The sequence below is a fragment of the Motacilla alba genome, chromosome 11, assembly GCF_015832195.1.
Source record: "Motacilla alba alba isolate MOTALB_02 chromosome 11, Motacilla_alba_V1.0_pri, whole genome shotgun sequence".
Taxonomy (NCBI): domain Eukaryota; kingdom Metazoa; phylum Chordata; class Aves; order Passeriformes; family Motacillidae; genus Motacilla; species Motacilla alba.
Genome location: NC_052026.1, coordinates 8435613 through 8456794, shown reverse-complemented (window position 1 = coordinate 8456794; position 21182 = coordinate 8435613). Strand labels below are relative to the sequence as shown.

Below are 21182 nucleotides of genomic sequence, written 5' to 3'. Positions count from 1 at the left end.
CAGAAGGATGGATAAAATCAGCTGATAAATCCTTCTCATCTCTAATTGATCCAATTCTGCTGCATTCTGGATTTGCTAATCTGCATTTGAGCAGACAGAGTGGTCACGCAAATAGTGCTTTCTAGAGCTTATTTCAGTAAATATTTTAATGTAGGATCTCAAAGCACTTGCAAATGCTAATTAAGCCTCCCAGCCTAGGAGGAAGTCTTCCTTGTGCCACATATCCACACTACTTTGCATTATTCAGCATGCACAATGCTGCAGGTTGACCTTCCCCAAAGGGCTCTGGCTTTGGAACTGATGGGCGCTTGCCAGCCCATCCTGCTTTGAGACATTTCTGCAGGTCAGTGGCTTTGCTTTTCCAAATCTGCCTTGTCTGGCTGGTAGGAGTGGGGGAAGCTGAAACCATGCTGCCGTAGTGATTGCAGTGGGTTTTACCTTTGTGAAAGCAGACAGCTGGAGAGTTGAACAAAAGTCTCCTGGTGAACAGTTTCTTTGGTTTTCACAGAAACTTGTTCTTGTTTGACTGGTTTATACTTTGCAGTTGTAACTGGTAGCTCAAAGCTCCCAGCCTGAATAAATGTAGAACAAGAACAGTAGAATATATTATGTCGGTCTGTTGCTTAAACAAGAAAAATCAATAAAATATAATGCCACAGTGGTGGATCCCCAGTATTCATTCTTCTTAAGAAAAAAACAAACTGTGGCAGTCATGAGAATGGGGTTTTATAAACAAGGTTGTAAAAGAAGAAAAATAAATGAAATGAGCAAGGAGCACTGCTTTACGTTCTGCGCTGAGTAAGAACATTGATATGAAACTCTGCAATGAAGAAATGTCTGAAATTTATGATGCTTTGCCCAAAAAATCTTTGCTTGTTCAGTACAGGAAAGTAGAATAATTTGGGTTGGAAGGGACCTCTAGTGGGTCTTGCTCAACATTGACCTGACTTGTAAAAGTGTTGTAGCCTTTACTATGCTATTTTTGGTTATATTGTCTTAAACTGTTTAGCTTATCATGGACCATGAGTCCAAGTATTGTTACTGTAGTATAAAAACGTCTAGCAAACAAAAATTAAGGCCATAATAGAAGATATGTTTGCATTTCTGTCATTTAGTGTCTAAGGTAGCCTTTTTCCAGTCTCACTACATTACGATGTCACTGTCAAAAAAACCAAGCTCATCTCATAATCTTGTATTTGTTGTGTATAAATTCAAATGAGAAAACTCTTAAATGGGACCATTTATAATGAGATTTGAGATACCCTATAGCTCTCACTTAGAGACAAGTGACCTTTGTCTTCTTTGGGGCTGAGTAACAGCGCAATGAAGATTTAATAGATGTGTGCAGAGACCTGGCAGTAGACTGGGGTGTATGTGGAAGAGGTGCTCTATGTGTCTTGCTCTACACATTTTTGAATTCCTCACACTTGGGAGTGGAGTGCTGCCTGCTGGTGTGTACCATACTCGTGCTTCCTTTCTCCCTTGGATGGCTTTGGTGTTCGCTAGTAGAAATTATTAGACAGTCACAAAACACTAAGGAGAAAGGAAAAAACCCACACACTTTGCTTGGAAGCAGTCTGTGTTGCATAAAGCTCTGACAAGATCAAGCCTCTAATTAAATTATCTGGCACGTGGGCAATTCTGTTCCGAGATCTGCTGAGCTAATGTGTAGCCATTAGCTCACACAGCCACCAAATCAGAAGTACCAAAGAGACAATTTGCATAGGGCCACAGCGTGTTTTAAAAAATTCTGGTGAGTTGTGAAGCCTGTAATGTTAATTGCCAGTTAGCACATTGTAATTGCTGTAATTATTTGCAAGTAAAATGATGTAAGGGACTTAACATTGTACTTTTCTTTAACACTTCACATGTTGGTGATCCACTAAATCTCCCACTTAAGAGTTTTGCTGGTTATTCTAAGAGCTTGACAGCCCCTTACTGAAGTCTGATCTCATCCACAAGCTTGCCATTCTGCCTGTTGGCTTTAATACTGAGCAGTGGCTCTCTGAAGTCTATATTTAAAAAAAAAAGGCAATAAAATAATAACTGCAAATGTCTGCTGCTGACCAGTGAGAGCAGAGGCAGCCCTGCAGCCGGCCGTGCTGGAGCCCAGCTGGGAGAGAGCCCTCAGCACAAATTGCCAAGTCTATTGCCTCCCACCGCCACGCCGCGGAAGTGGGCCAAAAGCTCCTCCGTATGGGATTAAAGGGATGTGTAATAGATTAAAGATCAAAAATGTTAATTAAGAAATGGTCTTTTCTAATAAGATGCCTTCAAGGGCATGGTACCAAAAATGAGGCAATATCTCATTTTGGCAACAGCTCAGGGTTGTAATGAAGCTGGAGCAGGGGGGTTAAAGGGAGAAAGAAGGGATGCCTCCTGTTCAAGGCAACTCCTTCAGAAGGGGTAAATCAATTAGCAGTAAAAATGTAAACATGTGAGTCAGAATGAGCTTGCTCTGAATGCTGCTGAACAATGTGGATTCAGAGGTACATGTTTTAGCTTGGCCTTTCCTTGAGGATAAGTTGGTAGTTTGCAACAGATAAACAAGGACTCCTTCTGCTTACTGGTGTTTAAACATCAGCCTGGTAATTTGGCTGAAAATAACCAGTCTTGTTGAAAGCTTTGATGCATTTTAAGTGAATCTGTTCAATATATTTTAGGGAGGTAATCATCTAGATATAGAAAATTCACTGTCTTTGTGGCTGCATTGAAATTTGTAGGTGTAATGTTTGGGTAAAGGCTTATTTCTCCTCAGAAAAGGCGAGCCATGTTTCAGGCTCCTGCAGCAGGGGAAGTTTATGTTTTGCAAATAAATTGATATGCAAGTGTTGCTGATGTGTTTCAAACATGAAAGGGGCTTTTAAGAGCTGTGAAATATTATTGCATCGTTATGACTAAAGAAAACACGCTTTTCCTTAAACTTGAGTGTTCTAGTCAGTGAGCCCACGGTCACATTTTCTTAGTAAACTCATCAAAGCTCCAAAAGGAAAACTCAGATGTTTAACAGTGCTTTTTCCTTGTGGTAGAATGATGGGATTGCATGTGTCACATCATCCCAGTTTCCCCTCCAAGCACCTTGATATTGCAAGCTGCAGCGTTTCTGAAAGAGTTATTTGCCAGCATAAAATGGAGGGACCCTGTAGGCAAATTTCTTCCCTAATAGTTGGAAGTTTTTGCTTGGATAAAGAAAACCACTGACATGGTGAGATCTCTGTGTAGTGTGTGTATGTGTTTTAAGGCTCTGAGTTTTGTTTGAACCAAAGCTAGAGAGAATTTTTAGTTTAAGAGAAATACAGTGGGAAGGAGCTTGCTGGTCCTGTCCCTCTGTGTGCACAGTGAGCTGGGGCCGACTGAAGCACCTTGGTAGAAAAAGTCCTCTGAGAAGGGGTTGAAATTTAGATTTGTTGCTCTGTGTATATTTTATTTTAATCCATTGTGTTCTCCTTGAGAGGAGGGGTGATGGTTTTCCCCTGAAAGGCTTCGTGGACCCCTTTGTCTGGGCATGGTGTAGACTTGTGCTTATTGGTATTATCTCACTTGGGTAGGGGCTATAGGTGACTTAGATGACACTAAATTCCTGTGCCCTGATTTTGTCAGATGAGTAAATATAAATGGAGATAGTGGTTGTTTCCATTCACAGAAAGCAAATCAGAGAACTATTTCTTTCTTATTCAAATAAGATGTTTTTGTGGTTTGTAAATGTATCATTTTGACAGACTGATTAGTTCCATCTTGATTTCACTTATGGTTTTTGTTAAAAGAAATGTGTAACTTGGACTTGACTAGCATTCCCCCAAGAAGGGCTATGTCAGGCCATTCCTGCTGACACACCAAGGAGATGCAATTGTAGCAACAGAAATATCAGTGCCTTTTCCTGACTATGAAGCTTGCTCAAAAGTCTATAGGACAGTGTTTTGAATTGAAGTCTTCCTCTACCTAATTTTGACCACGGTAAAGAAAGATAACTATAGTCCGTCCTTCTTTCAGTGACAAAAGGGAAGATTTCAATTTTGCACTGTTCATTTAATCAAATATTTGCAGAGAACGGGTCGATTTGCGATACTGTCGTTACTTTTTACGGAATGTGTGTCTGTTATTAAAACTGAGAAAAAGTGGGCTTAAACCTTGATAGCAGTTTATATCAGACTCTCTGCAATTAGCACAGAAGTCCAGAAGACCACTTATTCTGCTAAATGGATGAGAAATGTTCTGTGTAAAAAGCATTTGGCTTCTCTTCCTTGTTCATATTAAACAAAATACATTTATTGCCAAATTTCCACAGTAACGTCCAAGAACCATAAAGAAAATCAACAGGGCTAGCAAATTATAACTGAGAGCAGCATTTGGTCTACAGTCTTATGAAAGAAAGGTTGTGCAGCAAAAATGTACTTTTTCTAATCAAGGTGAATTTCAGGTAGAAATCTTGCACAAGTTTGTAATACTCAGATGGGTACAACAATCTTCAGACAAGATGTTTGCAAAATCCACTTTTTTATTTTTACTTTTTGTCTTTATATACTGTATGTATGTGCAAACAGCTGCAGTGGTGAAGACATGAGGGATATCACTTCTGCAAATGCTCTTTGAATCTCAGGGTTTGTGTTGTGATGAAAAAGTGTAGATGCTTCTGTATAACAGAACAAAATTACGTTTCGTTTTTTTGCCCTTAATTCCAAAAAGGGATGCTTAGTGTTCATGGTGTTGTGTGTGTGAAATTAAGTAAGATTTGGTGTTGATCTTCCTCCAAAATGGTTTTTAAAAGCTGGAGACTTTTTAGGGTTTTTTATTAAAAGAGGTTGTAAGCCTGTTGTATTTTAAACCTTTTTCTGAGTTGCAAACAACTCAGAAAAGCTACACCATGGCCACTGGAAGAGCAGCAGAGCCGACAGTGAACTATTAAATAAGAAAAGACATCCTTAGAGTTAAGTGATTTTTAGCTTGATCCTGTAATGAAATAATTTAAAACCATATCTGGTTAATGAACTCTGCGGCCAGACAGCATAACTGGCCAAGGATATATGGAGTGGAAGAGCTAAAACAGACTCCTGGCTGTGATGGCTGTAAGAGCATTGGAAGGGTCCAAAGCAAACCCCTAAGCCCTTTTTCTGCACCCACCACAGGCTGTTGAAAAAGCTATGCAGTAGCATACAGTTGTCAACTGTGCATCTTCCTGCCAGTCAGCAACCAAAACACAAATTCCGTAATGTAAGGAAAAAAGTTGGGACTAGATTCCTCCCAAAAAAGTGCCTTTTGAAAAAAGGATGATTGTTACGGTTACTACTTTTTACCTTGGTAAAGTACACAGGGAATGGGGCTGCTAAAGAGCACATCAACTAAATTAGGGTTAATTAGAAGTTCTCCCAGATAGCTGGTGCTTCATCAGCAACAAAGCAGCATGTAAATAAATCTAATTTCTCTCCAAATAAACTCTTCACAAGCTTAATTACAACAGCAACAATATCTCCCCCTAGCCCCCCCTTGTTCATTAGTGGGAGCAGCTCATTATGAGCAGTATCTGGTGAGGGCTATCATGAGCAGGCCAGAGCTGCCCCTCTCACAGGTGTCCTTTGAGGCCAGGAAGAAGTGGAGGAACTTCTAACCTACCTGGAAGAGCCCAATTAAGGTAATTCGTAAGAAATCTGAGAAGCAGAAAGCACTGATGGAAAAAAAAATCAAAATAACACAACTATTTCTGGAGAGACTTTGTTAATTACTTAAAGTATTTCCACTACTTGGATTATTTGCCATCTTAATTTCTTCACCTTTATTACTCATTTGTGAGCAAAAAAGATGAACTTCAGGTTTTATCTGTCCTTTTTATTCATTTTTGCCACACATCATTCTCATGGTAGATCCAAGGGCTCTTCCAGTTCCTGGTGCTGTGTACATACTGTTGTCTCCTGCTCTGACACTTGGGACCTGCTGAATGAGAGGAGGGGCTGAGGGACACCCAACTTTAAAGTCATTTTAGCTTTAAGTGTTTTAAATATCTTTTCACACTTTCTTTACCACATAGGGCTAGAAGAAAAAATGCAGGAAGATATTAGAGAAAAAAGTGTTATCATTGCTAAAAGGTTCACCACACTGGTGGACTAGTGCAGCTCACTGCTTATTCCAGGGATAAAAAACCTCTATCCAGAAATTAGTTATGACAGGGAAAGTGCAAACCTGGGTGCCAGTTTCAGGTGGGTGCAGAAGTGCTCTGCTGAGGGCTCATTCAAAGGGATTAACTTATTTCATTTGGTGCTTGATACATTGTCCTCTGTGATTTTTAATTTTTTGAAATATCTAATACTGTTGAAACCAGTGAATTCCTTATTACACAGTGTCACGTTTCAGCCGATCCTAAATTAATAAATGAGCAGCAGCAGAATAGCATGCTGCACAATTCTAACAGCATGAGCCACAGAAGTATATTTCACTTAGCTCCAATTTAAATACTCTGCTTTGCTCGATTTAATTATGTGAAATTACTGAATTAATGGCTTTGTCAAGTGAAACGTGTAGGACTTCAGAGTTCAGTATTAAGGAAAGAAATTAGAAAGGAAATCTGAGGTACATTAATTTTTTGTGTGTGGGCTTGTTTTAAACACAAACTGAAATTTAACCGAGCCCACGGCCCAAAATCACTCATTTTAAGCCCAGGGAAGAAAGAAGGAGCAGGAAGTGGCAGGAAACTTCCTGAGTCATCCCTTGTTGGCTTGTGGTGATCTCCTGAGTGTATCTGCTGGGCAGCTTTGGTGCGTGTTTGTGCAGCAGGAGCTGCCCGGGGCACATGGGAGGGAAGTCTCTGTAAAATCCAATGGTTCCCTAATAACTTGGCCACCTGTTAAACACCCTTTCCTGTGCAGATAGTATGATTTTCTTACCTCTTTTCTGGTTGACAATCTTGTTATAACAGTTGCTTTTTTTCACGTTCATTAACTGAATTCTTTTGCTGTGGTTTGAATCCCTGCCCCAAGACACGGTGCCCAGCCTGGTGCTTGGTTGTGCAGAGATGCACAAGAGACCTGCGGGTAATGTTTCTGTTTCTGAAAGCCTGCAAGCCTTGCCCTTCTGAAGCCATTTGGACACGTAGGTGCCTAACTCTCATTAATTTCCAATTCCATGGGTTTTTACTACGTTCTGTTACCACTTGTGAGTATTAGCCCCCTAAATCACTTGGGCTACCTACAGACGTCTCTCCCAGCCATAGCTAGAGCCATGTAAAGGTGTTTTCCCAGTTTCTGCTCTCTGTGCTGGCAGTGCCCAGCTTGGAAGGCTCCCCTCAAGCAGCGGCATGAGCCTCTACCAGCAGTAGCTGGTTAGAGAGAGACTTAAGTATGTGTTTGGGAAAACGGGTCTTTTTCCTCAGGTGCATTTGAAATACCTTTTTTTTTTTTTTTCCAGAGCAAGCCAGATTTGTAGAGAGAAAGTCAGTGAGGGTTTTTTTCCTCTAGAGGTGAAGTGGGGTATTTGATCAGGCCATAAACCCTCAACTAAGTGGGGTCCAGGTTCAACCCTCTGTAGCCTGGATAAAACCAGTTTTACCTGAGAAGCTAACTCCACCAACCCGGCCCCACTGAAGCCTCTCAAGTCTTTAATCACAGTTTTGAAGACTTCCAGGCACAGTTCTCACAGAAGTGGGTCCCTTCTGTGCTTCTTCAGCCACACATTTGTCATTCCCGATGGAAAATAATCCAGGCAGGTTCTGAGCAAACCAAGACCCATGAGAAGGTCAGTGAAATAATTATTGCTTTCTCTAATTTGCCTGTGTGTATTTTTCTTCCTACCCCAATACATTTTTCTTGCTCTTGTTCCACTTTTTCCCTCTGTGTTGATCCACCCCTTGGTTCCTGACAGTTTGCAGAGGGCTCTCTTACTCTCTCAGTCCTAATGTTCTGGGGTTTTTATTGGTATAAAAGGAGGAATATAAATGCTACCTGTAGGATCCCACCAGTTTGTTTTGTAAAAGACATTCCTTTTCAGCAAAACTTTTAAACAAATCCATATTTCAAGCATGGGAAAAGTGCATTTTGAAAGGAAATATATTCAGGGGCCTAAGAGGGTATTTTTGTATGGAGTCCTTGCTCTGCTTAAATCCTGCTCCTGTGTGCATACATTGAGGGCTGTACACTGAAGACACGAATTCTCCAAGACCAGAACTTCCTGCAGAAAGGCCAATTCAAAGTCCTGGACCTTATGGAGGAACAATAAAGGAATCTGCATTTTGAATTAGGCAAAGGGACATCAAAATATGTAGTGGCATTTATTGCTTATGGTAAATTACATCATCTGTAATTTTTCTCTCTTTGAAAATCAACAGGTTTATTTTAATAAAGAGTTCCAGCAGCTGCTATTTTGAGCAGAACCAGTCAATACCTTATTTTTGCATTTGATATGCAGCTGCAATAACAAGCCACATGTGAATTTTATTAAGCCTTCTGAATATTCTGTCTGTTCAGGGAGCTATAGATTTAAGTTTTGCAGATATCTGGCTTTACCTTGAAGTAAAAAGGCGCCAAACAACCAAAAAGCCACAAAAAGAAAAAAGAAAAAAAGAAAATCTCTCACACCATTTCCTCAAAGAAAGGAAAGGGTTTGTCATGCCCATGGATTAAAATATGATTAAGAAGTCCCATGTTAGCTGTGAGTGGAATTCCATAGAACTGCTGGAAACAGAACACTTTTCTTCAACAAAGATTTGAAAGACAATAAATTGCGTTTTATTAAAATATTCATATGCCTAATTGAAGTTTAACTGTCATTTTTCTTCTGAAAAGTCACATGTACTTATTAGAGTACAATGGTCAATATTATTTAGCAGTTCTGTGTGAAAGAGAAAAGCACTTTTTTATGATGAAGTGTACTTCTCTTTGAAGTTAAAACTTGCTGCATTCTAATGTCTTTGTGCATATGAATGAACTTTGTATCTAAAATGCATGCATCTAAAATGGATTTTAGATCTGGTTTGATTTGAACCTCATTATTGGAACCGAAGATGGCAGTTACTCCCATTCAGATGCACCTTTGGAATCTGGAAGTGGACAGCAGCATTCTTTTTCAGAGGCAGATAATGTGTTGCATGGCAATCCCACATCTTGAGGAAGAGGACAGAGTCTTCAGCAGGTGGCTGTCGAGCAGTTTGGGTGCAAACACATTTTCTGGTTTGGATGCCACAGGGATGCACAAGGCACATCTACAGGGCCGTGAGCCTGTCCTTTCCAAGGAGGAGGCCCCAGTGTAAAAGGGGGTGCTGCTCTCCTTGCAGCCCTGTGGGGGACAGTGTCCCTGGCCTGGGGAGGGCACCCTGAGGGCGACAATGGTCAGTGGCTGGGCAGTGTCCCACAGCTGGGTGCTGTTCCAGACAAACACACTGGCACTCTGGACTGCTCCGCTCTCTGCCTTTCCTTGTGTTCCCTAAAACTCACTTACAATGCTTTTTGTGTCAGGAAAGTGTTTACATCCCATATTTATCCTGTTAAACTGGCTGCCAAACACTGAAGAGCTGATAAACACTATGTGCTGTTAACACTATAAAGTACAATCCCACTGCTGCTTGCATGCAAATAAATAATAATAACTCAGCTCTTTGTCCGCTTTTCTGCGTGTAAGTGCATTTGTCACATAGCATAGTAACATCTAAATCATTTTAGTAAAAGCACTAGAAAGGCTGAAACATAACCTGCAGCTATGATTAAGAGGAAATTTTACTGTTTGGTGGTGTTTATATGATTCCCTTATTTGATTTTTAAAAAAACCCCACTTTTAAAATGATGTGATGCTTAATCACTGTTGCTGGGTTTCACTTTTTGAAAACCTTTCCCTGAGTTATTTCACCTTCCTAAGGACTGAAGGATTGGCCTGTAGGCTAAAAGTTACTGTGAAATACTCATTAAATCTTTTCTTGCAGCCATTATAGACACAGATATCTTTTTAATGTGCTTGGTCAGTTTCAAGGCCACTATTTTTGTTATTGCCCATAAATCAGTAGCAAGTATTTTTAGTGTCATCACTGAAAGGTTAATAGAAGTCCATAATTTTCAGACATATCTCTTTCGATTAGCTGCTGAGAAATTTCCTTAAAAAGGGGGTGTAAATTGTTTCACTCCAAAAGCTGGAGACTGTGTCCAATTTGTGCATAAATTGAAATTGTCTTTCTAACAGACTCTCTGGAAGGTGTGGGGTTGCCTTCAAAGTAATGATTTAAACATAAACTGACCCTTGATGAGGGAGCTGGAGTTTCAGTTTAATGTGTTTCTGCAATTTTCCTTCGCCTTCAGTGCCTTCAAATTCCACACAAATAATTCCTTCATAACAAGTGCCTTTTCAGAAGATGTATGCTGCTGACAGTTAATATAAAATTATTGCCCCTGAATGCATTTTCGTAATTACTTCCCAGAGAACTGTCTTTGTGTTAGAAGACATTTCACACTTTAGTAACATAAGTGTTTGGGGAGAACATGAGTAATAATTACAGGCAGTCTTTCAGTGAAAATAAACCTAAAAAATTATAAAAAAAGCTAATGTTAAAGTTGGTTAGAGACAGTGAGGAATTTATTCATCACATTATGCCTGTCTGTATATTTTCCAAGTTTAATAACCCTTCAGTAACTAAACTTAAAAAAAAAAACCCATAAAGAATAGAGAAAGTGCTTTCTAATTTTTAAGCAGTAATGAAAAGTGACATGCTTCTAGAGACAGAATAAAGAAACTCAATCTGAATGCTCCTATAGGAGATTTCTGCTATAATGGAAAATGAAATGGCTCACAGTTTGATCAATAAAAAATTAACAGCATTTATTAAAAGGTTTCTCTAGTATGTTGACTAAAGGATACAATGGAAGTCTTGATCCAAGAAAACCAGAGTAATAGGGTGAGTTTGTGTGTGTGTGATGTGTAAGAATCATTGACTGAGCAAAGCAAAGGGTCTCAGGTTAGATGCTGGGTGTACATGGTTACACTGTTCTAGAGAGCTGGAGCCAGGACTAGCTGGATAAATAAACATCATTCTGGGAGTTGCTACACACAGCCCTGCAGCATGGAGAATTTGCATGGAGGCAAAGATGGCAGAGTCTTGCTTTCACTGGATGAAACAGGGCAATTATACCACACACACATATCTCTAACTAGATGTCTGGTGGATCTCCACAGCAGAGATAACAGCGTAGAGATGTAGGTGGGCTCAGGTGGAAGCAAGGCACTGTAGGGCAAGAGGTTTATGTGTTACCCATTCTGTGTGTGATATCTGTGCTACAGCAAAGGAAAGTGCAATGAGCTGCCAGTCCTCTGCTGCATGTTCCTGCCACTTTCCATGCCTTTAAACTCCAGGTAGACACTTGAGGTTTTCTTAAACTGCTGCTAATTTGAAGAAATTGCATTTTGTCTGAAGGAAGATGGACATTTTCCCTGAGAAGTGTTGGTGTAAGTAAGCTGCTGAGAGGCAGCTGTGGGATGTGCAGGGCTGTCAGCACCAGTTCTGTGAGTGGTGCAGGGCCAGCAGGAGCAGGTGCAGTGCTGGTGCTGGCACCAGTTATTCCTGGGGTGCTTGGAACCCCTTTCTGTAAGAGTGTGTGTACCAGCAGATATAGAAGGAGGTGCTGTACCCTACTAAATTAGTTTTTCTTTGCCAAGTTGAAGAATGCTGAGAACTTTCCATTTACTTACAAATTATTATGATTTAATACAAACTGGAATGTAATAAGGCTCTGTTGTGAAATGTTATCATGTGTGCCTCCTAAAATCTCTGACTTTTGTATATTTTATTCTTAGTACCCTCCACATAAAATAGTATTACTGCTGTAATCTGTCCTTTGTCCCATGGGTTATTGTGCAGAGATACCCAGCACTGAATGCTCTCCCTCTTCCCTTGCCTTTCCAAAAGAAGCTCTTGCAGCCACTGTTGCTGCCTGTTGGTGGAAGCTGCTGTCAGAGGCAGACAAATGACAGCTTGCAGGGGCTGCAGTGGCCATAGCCCTAGGAGGGCACGAGGAGGTAACAATATGCAATTTTCATGGTTCGAGGGTAGCCTTATCCTACTGTTCTTCATTACAGTACTGCAGTGAGATCAATTTTATTAAGTTGTAAGTCTTAGGAGGCCAACACCATTAACTACATGCTGGACCAAATAATTTTTTTGGTATTATGATTGTTTTTTTCTCTTGTTGAGGGAAGGCAGAATCTGTTGTGTGGATCTCTTCAGCCTGAGGGGAGCATTGCACGGCAGCTGCGTGGCAGCAGGATTGTGTGCCTGCACTTTGCTCGCTTGCCCTGTCGTGTAGTCATCCCAGGTGATTTACCATTGCATGAATATACTGCGGTGTTCCATGCATTATTCCTTTCTGGCTCTTTGTTTATCAGCTAGGCACCTTTTTTCTTTACCACATGTGGTTTGACACCATGTGAAAGTGGTATGCTGCACTGCATGATGGAGGACCAAACCTGCCTGCCTTTGATGCACATAGTGATGATTTGATGTGAGGAATGAGCTGCCTTTGATTCCTGGTCCTGGTCCTAGGGCTGGAGTGCAATCCACGCTTTCTGACCTGGTTTGCTTGGCCGGAGCAGATTTTTGGCAGCTTTCTGTGGGTATGGTTGCAGAGGTTAGAGCGGCTCACAGGAGAGCCCTGGCCCTTTGAGAAGTAGCACACACACATATCTGTGTTCAAAATAGAAGTGTTTAAAAAGGACATTTCTTGAAATGTTGAGGAGTCACAGACTGGGAGTACTCAGCAAAGGCAAGACTTTATCTTATGATGAAGATTTCAGTTTAAGTTTGTTTGTGATTTAATTACAGAAACACTAGTGACTTTTTGGCATTTTTTCATTCTTTGATCACAAATTCAGAGAACTTTGGACTCTCTTTCTATGTTACAGAGCTAAAGACAATACTAAATTGTAACAAACCACATAAAAGTAGAAACCTCCCCCACACTGATTTGGCATTTGACACTGAGCAAAACATTCACTAACGAACGTTTAGATTAGGCTTTTCCTTTAAGTCATTTGTCTCTTTTGTTCTCACTTCCTAATTATGGATGAAATTTCCTTTCCTTTTGTCTTGCTGGGGTAGCCCTGTGGCCGCAGGGCAGGAAGGCTGCGCCCCTGGGTGGGCACTGTGGGGCTCTGCCAAGCCCCAGGAGGTGTCAGTTGTTTGCCAGCACCCATCACTCCTCCAGCAATTAGCTTTTATTTATTCAGTGCCATGTACTTTTGTCACTTGTCCTGCATCTCAGGAAAAAGTCTAGAAATAATCATAGTCCTTTGTTTGTTTTTGTTTGGACTAAGGTGAGGAGCAAAGAGATGCCTCTTTTCTGCTCTTCATTTTACATCTTTCCTTCCATCAGCCAGACCTGGGCAGTGCACGTCCATGTGGTGTAGATGTTTATGTGGTGCTTTACAGAGTGTGACTTTGCAGCCTTAGCTCTGTGTGGCAAAGTTTCTGGGATAGAAAGTGCTGCCTAGGACTGCATCAGTGGGTGCCTGCTTCTTCATGGAAGCCCCATAATTGGACCTATTTAAAGCTAGGCATGACCCTGCACTAAATAGCATGTTCCTAAGAGCAGCCCTAGATATAAAATAAATCCCAGCTTCAAAAATCCACAGGCTTAAAAAAAAAAAAAAAAAGAAAAGCCCCAGAAAATTGACTGGCACAAAGTTAGAAAGGCTTGCCTACCCTGTATTGTGTTGACAGAATAAAAAATTTAAACTGTCCATAATTGATTCCACAGATGAAAAAATAAGCTGAGGTTGGTTTCTTTTCAATTTTTCTGGCCCATGTGTTGCAAGGTGTTACCCATTTCCAAGTGTTTCAGTGGAAATTGTAGATAGGCATCAGCATCTTTCCAGTCCGGCCCTGGCCTTGCCCTGCCCTCAGCCCTGCCCCACCAACCAAGCCCAAAAGCAGTTTGCTGTGGCTCTCGTGGCTGGGCTGTCCCTGTGGTCCTGGGCTGAGGCTGTGCCACGCTGAGCTCCAAGCACAGTCCCAGCCTGGTGGTAGGGCTGTCTGTCCCAGGCTGACTGAAGCAAGGGAAATCTGCTCTTGACTTGAGCTGAACATGGTACATGTAATGTGTTTTCAAATATTTGGCTTTAGGAGCACGTTGTTCCTGTAACAGAGCTGTTTTGAACACAGCTCAGAAGGCATTTCTACTGACTGCAACTTTCAAACTGGGCCTTTGGGAATTCACTTTTTCAGCTTTGCCAAGTTTGCCACATTCCTTGGACCACCAGGTCAGGCAGGAACACTCCCAGTTCTTGCTATGTCTCCTTTGAAATAGTAACTTTCTAGAGCATAAACTGGCTTGTATAGAAAAACCAAGGGTCATTAACAACATTAACTTTAGTGGCAATTAGAATAACATATTCCTGAATGTTGGCCAGATTGTTTAGGTCATAGGGTAAAATATTCTTGTGTAAAGCTCTGCAGACCTTCCACTATGCTACAGGGGAAAAAAAAGGGGGGGGTGGGGGCAAAAAAGAAGAAAATAAAACCAAAAAAGCCCCCCCCACCCCATTTCCTGACATTTTGGGTAGTGAGGTATACTTTTAAGACTGACCTCTCAAATTGTATCTTCTCTTACTCATAAAAGAAGATCATTAGAACCGTCATTAGATATGGCAGGATCCCTTAAAAATTACTCATAACTCTAAAGTGTTACCCCATCTTTGGAACCGATCAGTGATCATTTACCCTGATCATTTATCCTGGTGCTGCCTGCAGTTCCCTTCTGCTGGCATTTGCCCACAGCCTTGTACTGAGCACACCACACCACTGTGAGCTGTGTGCCTTTGGTGCCGTGCTCTCCTTGCAGTGGTGTTTGTTGCACAAATTCCTCCAGGTTGGTAACTGTGATTATTGCTAATTTTTAAGCAATCTAGATAGAAACTACTTACTGTTGAATCAAGCTCACTAAAATCCAAGGCTTAAAAATGGAATCTCAAAAATTAGCTGTGGCAGTAAGTGTGCTTGATGCCACAAGGCAGCCACTGAGTTTTGTAGACTCGAAAGGTCCTGTTGGCTCTGGCAACCAAGAAGCCCCTTTGCTTGGTGGTGCACAGACGTGTCCCCTCAGAGCCAGGCCCAGCTCCGAAGCCACCCCTGCTTGTGGTGCCAGCAGCGCCTTGGCCTCCTGTGGTGACCCAAACCCCTCTGGCAGTGTGCTTGCACCCACAGGCAAGGTGCTCCTGCAGTTCTTGCTGGCAGGAAAATTGCAGGTTAAATTTGTGAACTGCTACAGCAGAGCTCTGCAGAAACGAGTTCCCGAGGAATGCTCGTGGCCTGCTGTCCTCATCAGGGAAACTGAGCTCATTGCGGGAGCAGCTGGGCTGCGTTTGAAGCTTTTCCTTGCTGGCTGGACCACCCATTCCCATCACTGCCCTGGCTGTTGTGCTCCCCTGGGCAAGGAGCGAGTGTCTCCCCAGGGCCGCCCGCACCCCACACACCCTGCTGGCAGCCTGTGCTCCGAAGAGTAGAGACAAAGGTCAAAAACCCAAGAAACACCACAGATTTTTCTCAGCAGTGTCTGGTAATAGCAAGGCAAGCACGGAGTGTGCAGCTCTCAGCAGAGGAATCTGAAGACCATTTTGTTCGAAGGACAGTAACACCGAGGTGTGGCAGACATGTACAATTCCTTCAACTCTCCAAAACCAGAAAAAAAATCCCATTGTAAAGCAGTGTTGCATTTGCTAAATATTTTCTGCAAGCTTCACTCTTGTGTTATTTGACATACAGCTCTGTCAAGCAACGACGCTTTTGAGAAGTTGCCTAGAGGATCAGATTTCCCATTCAACAGGGAATTAAAAAATGTTTCTGGAATTTTGCTTTGCAGTGGGGAATCTATTTTCTTATCTCACATTGTACAATTTACTTTTCCTAAAGCAGTGTGCTAAATTATTTGTTATTGTTGGACTCGGTCGAGCAGCTTTATCCCTGGTGTAGTCACGAAGTATTGGAGTAAAACCAAGGATGAATTTGTCACAGTGTACTCAGCAGATCAGCTGGTCTTTAGGTTAACTCTCAAAAGACAGCATTTCTGCTAAAAATATTAGTGAAGGTCCCTTAAAGCTGCCCAAAGTTGCCTAAAACCTTTCTTCTTCAGGTTGTGGCAAAGTCAGTTCAGAAGTGCTTCCCCGAGGCCTTTGTCAGCAGGCAGCATGGACGCAGGTGCCAGTTCTTTAGGTCACATTTATATGCTGGGACTCTTTTTATAGGTTTCTGTGATAAAACTGGAGAGTTGACACTCTGATTTATTAACTATCAAGTCTGCAGGACATAGGCTTTAAAAAGATTGAAGGAGCTAAAATGTTTGTGATTGCAGTCTGGAATGAGACACTGTATAAAGGTGTGTCAAGTAAATATGACAAAATGTAAGTGATAATTTGAATATATACATTAAATGATGTGTGAAATAAAGCAAAGCTAGCATAGGTCTAAAAGTGACTTACTATTTGGTGAAGTAGTAATATAAGAGAACCAGAATTGTGGGGTTTTTTTCATAACAAGACATTTTTATTTAAGGAAGAGTCTATAAAGCATGAGGTTCAGCTAGTGGCATTTTATTGAATAAACATAGTATAGATGATGACTTACAATATGGAGTGCTTAGTGAGTGATACTTTTTATAACTAAATCCTTAAATTCATTACTGCTGTGCAAGTGGCATATCTGATTTGGTAAGATGAATATTATATCTTGGCCCTAATGGAAATTTTGTAGTAGAAAGGTATGTATAATTTAGCAGTAAAAGAATTTGAAAATGTGCAGATCAGTTAACTGCTAAGAGGGAGGCTGTGACACACCAACGCAGGCTCTGATTTTTAATATTTCCATTGCAATTGGAAGGGCACGTCATGTTACGAGTGCTCCATGGAAAGCTGCAGAGTGTTTTACACCAGTTGATTTATGTTACCCTGCGCAGAGCAGAAGATGGTATGAAATGTGCTCTGGCTGGATAGTGGTAGCAGAGCTCTAGCTGTGTGTGTCTGAATTGCAGTGCTTGTGGTAACCAGTTTTCGTCTTTAATAAATTTTATTTTCAGCTTGGCTTCATGTTCTCAGCATTGGTTGTCCTTAATCTTTTTGGCGCTGATCTGATTTTAGAAACAATTCATCTCTCTGTTTGCTGGTCCTTCCTTAATGGCTTAAGACCCAAATGCATCCCAAACCAACAAGGTGGCATCTCCCTTCTACCTGGCTGAGAGCAGCTCCTGGGCTTTTGGGGTCAGCCAGTGTGCAAGGATCTCTTCTGCTGGCAGTCTGTGGTTCTGCTTCCCTTTCTGAATGACTTCCCAAGTGTTCCCATCATACTGACAGGGTGTATTAAGAGCATGAGTTCTTGTGGAGGCGAGTGAAATAGTGTAGGTGTAGCACCTGGGGCTGTATCACCTCTGTTGGGGAACCTGTGTGCAGGAGAGGCAGAGGCAGCTCTGTTTCAGCTGGTCACCAAAGCCTGGCCACCACGGCTGGTGTGCATAATGGATGCTTTCCCTGCTGAGAGGGCAGCAGGGACTTAGAAAGGAATTTTCAGCTCTGTGGCCTCTTCAGAGAGCCCAGGCAAGGGTTGTCTGCAGTGCTGCACAGACTGGCTTCAGGCACATCTGAGTGTCCACTGGAGGCAGGAGGATGTGGCTGCAAGCTTATCCCTCACAAAGGCCACTGAGGGTGTCCTGGGGGGAGTGAGCAGCTGTCCTGCCACCCTCCCTCCCCCCATGGCCAGTGGAAGTGGAGAGCCAGCTGCCCCCTGTGTGGAGTTGCCACCTGCACAGCCCTGTGGTGCTCAGCCCCCCACACTGGGGAGTTTCTGGAGCTGTCAGAGAGCTCAGTCTCCCTGTGCACAAATGCAGATAAAAACTTGGAGGGGTTGGCAAAGATGTATGTGCTAGCCCACACTCTGGCCACAGACCAAGATAAAAAATATTGGAGAGACCTGAAGGTCAGATGTACTGTATCTGCTCTCAGCTAGGTCAGCACAATGTCAGGCTCATCTGCCCAACCAAGTGCCTCTCATTAGTTCAGCAAGACCTCTCATGTCCTGGGGTACGAGTGTGCTTTGGGACATTCAGCTAAAGCATCTTTTTCGCTTGTTGTTACTAATATTGGACTTGGGGGCGGTGAGAAGAGGAGAGCGCTGAGAATTAAAATTCAGCACATGCCTTTTCTTTGTGGGCTGTAATTAATCTTGCCAATTTTTAAAGCTTTGAGAATCTGGTTAAGTGATAAAACACTAACAACTTTATATGACAGAGTTAGAGGCTCCCGCTATACACCCACCAGAGAAGATTAGGGAGAGAGTGTTTGCAGGATTCGCACTAAGCAGCAGAGAATACAGTTGAGAATTGTTACACCACATGATATAAAAACCACATTAATATAATGAAAGGTGTCGGGAATAATGTGAGAGCGGCTGTAATTAAATGTATCTTAATAAGTGCAACATCCTTCTTAAAGCTCTTATTTTTCAGACCTTTCAAACTTAGAGGATGTTCTTGCTGTTGGCAGGTGGCCTGGGAGGAGAGCTGGAGAGCGAAGCGAAGGACAGCCGGGCCCTGGAAGAGAGGAACAGCGTGACGAGCCAGGAAGAGAGAAATGAGGAAGATGAAGACATGGAGGATGAGTCAATTTACACCTGCGATAACTGTCAGCAGGACTTCGATTCACTGGCAGACCTGACTGAACACAGGGCACACAACTGTCCTGGAGGTAATGTTAAACTAGCTTTACAGTTCTGACAGGTGGTTAGCTGGGTAATTGGACATAGCAACAGCTTGAGGCCTCAAGTGAGATTAAAGAATTAATAATGTAATTTTACAGTTAATGTAATTTTATTGTGGTGCCTTGGGTAGCCTTTGTTCACTCCTTTAATAAAATTAAAATAAAAGCAACAGCTTTCCAATTGGAATATGTAAGTAATTACGTTAGACAAAAATGTTGTGGGGTTTTTTAATGCTAGAAGTTTCAGGCAGGTATTTTTCCCTCTCTCTCCAAATGTAGGAAGATTAAAAAAGTTAAATGACTGAAGTGTGCAAAACTCCCAGGAAAAAAGGCCTCTGAACCCCTAAAAGAACATAATGATTTCTGAGATTAAAATTCATAGTACGAGTTCTGTAATCCCACCCTAAAAATACAGCATTCTCCCTAGCTTATTATTACATTGCCTTTTGAATTTTATGGAAGTGAGGATGGCATCAGCCTACGCTGATCTTGATTTTACCTTCTGTAGAGTAAGAACAAGCTCAGAGCACTGGTGTGAACAATTGCAACATACCTTGCTTTTGCAGGGCTGCCTCTGCATGGCCGGTGGTAGCAGCAGGTACTCAGCCGAGCACGCTAAGCCGATTTACAGGGGTAGGAAAAAGCTTTGCAGATTTTACCAAAGATTAAATAAAATCTTAGGAGGGGGAGCGCAGAATACGTTCATATGTATTTAAATCAGGCATTCTAATCTTTCACCTTCCCAGAGTGGAATACTCTGCCATCACGTCTTCCTCCACACTCATCTAAATTATTTTTAGACAGTTGCTGTTATGGCAGACGGGTAGGTCAAGGCTGGCAGAAGGCAGAAGGGATAGTTTCTCCTCTGGTGCAGCAGTATCCCATCATCTTTCCCCTGAGTGCCTATTCCTCCTGGCCACTTAATTTGTTTTGTAATTAGTCTGTGTTTTCTGCTCTCCTTTTTGGGCACAATTAAAATGATCAGCCAAGAAAAAATACAGGGGATGGAATACAGCAAGGGAGGGAGGGTCAGGTGGAGGCTTTGGCTTGGTCTGACTCCCACCCCAAGAGCACCCTCCCTTGTCTCACTTTGGCTTGCAGAGGGGAGGACTCTCTGCTCTTGTTCCCATCTGCTTGCTGGGAGGAAGGACAGAGGGATGTTGGGGCTTTTCCCATGCTTGCAGTTGGATAGGGATTGCAGTCCTAAGCCTGCCTCCAGGGCTCCTTGCTCTGCACTCTCATTTAAGCCCTACACAGGCTGCAAACTTGAAAGTGCGTAAAATCGAAAGGCCACTTCTTGCAGGGTAATTTCCCAGCCAGCTGACAGCCACAGCAATGGTCTGAGACTTCTGCACATGGCACTCTGCTGCAGGGGAGTAAGCAAAAACATCTAACTTTCAGAAAACTCCTTGTTTTCCCAACTGGAAGGCAAAGTGCACAGCCCATGTGCACACTGGTCCTTTCCAAGGAAGAAGCGCTGCTCCATCACTGCCCTCTCTCCTCAGCTGTGCTGGGACAGCTGCTTTGGTGCTGGGGCTGAGCCCCACAAAAGGAGGCTCTTTTTAGCCCAAATGTCTGCTTGGGTCTGGTTCCCTGTGTGGTTCCCAAACAGCACAATGGCAGAGGGCAGCAGGCACTGCTGATAGGGACTCCAGAGCAGGAATGTAAGGTTATGACAGGTGACAGCAGTGCTATGAAAAGGAGCAATTCTTTTCCAGAGGCAAATCTACATTAAAACAGCAACCTAGAGATTCTATTAATGTAAATTCAGTCAGTGTTTTCACATCTCAGGTTTTTTTATCCTCAGTGTAGTATTCTCTTAGTGAGACTAAGAAAAATAAATTATATTTTTACGGATATATCAAAATAATTTTTCAGTATTCCCATTGCTATTCTTGATTGCAGGTAGCATAATTTTGTCTTCTTTTACTGTCTTCACATGTGTGGATGATTTACAAAGACATTTTGTCCCAAAAAGGCACCATATAACTATCTGCATATACATGAAATAAGTGCTAATTGTCTCCATGTGAGGATAATCCTTGTTCCAGAACTAGAGTGTCTGTTTTCTATTTAGTTTAATCTAGTGTCCTGAAGTGATTTAAAGTAAATAGGAAGATTGCACTCATATATTTTGGAATGAGAATGTTTCCATGAAGACAATCTGGAATATTGCTTGATACTCACATACCTTACCTTGAGGAACAAAACAACCCTTTCAGATACACCAGTTTGATACATGGTCTGATAATCATGAGGATTTTTGAGGAAAGCATGCAAAATGTGTGTCTTTGTTCAGTTCATCTAAACTGAAACTTGCACCACCTGGGTGAAAACCTAAGACCTCATCAGAAAGTGTGTTGTATTTAAAGATTTTACCCTACAAAAAGAGCTCTTTGTCTGTGTCCTTAGTTACCCTGCACTCCTTTTCCCTGTGATACCTGCCTGACACACCTGAGGGTGTAATGCAGTGTCTGACCTCTTGGCAA

General features: G+C 42.1%; 1 protein-coding gene across 7 annotated transcripts in view; it reads left to right on the top strand.

Annotated features, from left to right (window-relative positions):
• ZNF423 (zinc finger protein 423) overlaps positions 1–21182 on the top strand; it is a 281287-nt gene that overhangs the window by 103762 nt on the left and 156343 nt on the right. For all 7 annotated transcript variants that reach the window (XM_038148029.1, XM_038148030.1, XM_038148028.1 and 4 more), the window contains one exon: positions 18481–18681. In XM_038148029.1, coding sequence (XP_038003957.1) covers positions 18481–18681 — 201 coding nt within the window. The remainder of the gene's footprint in view (positions 1–18480; positions 18682–21182) is intronic.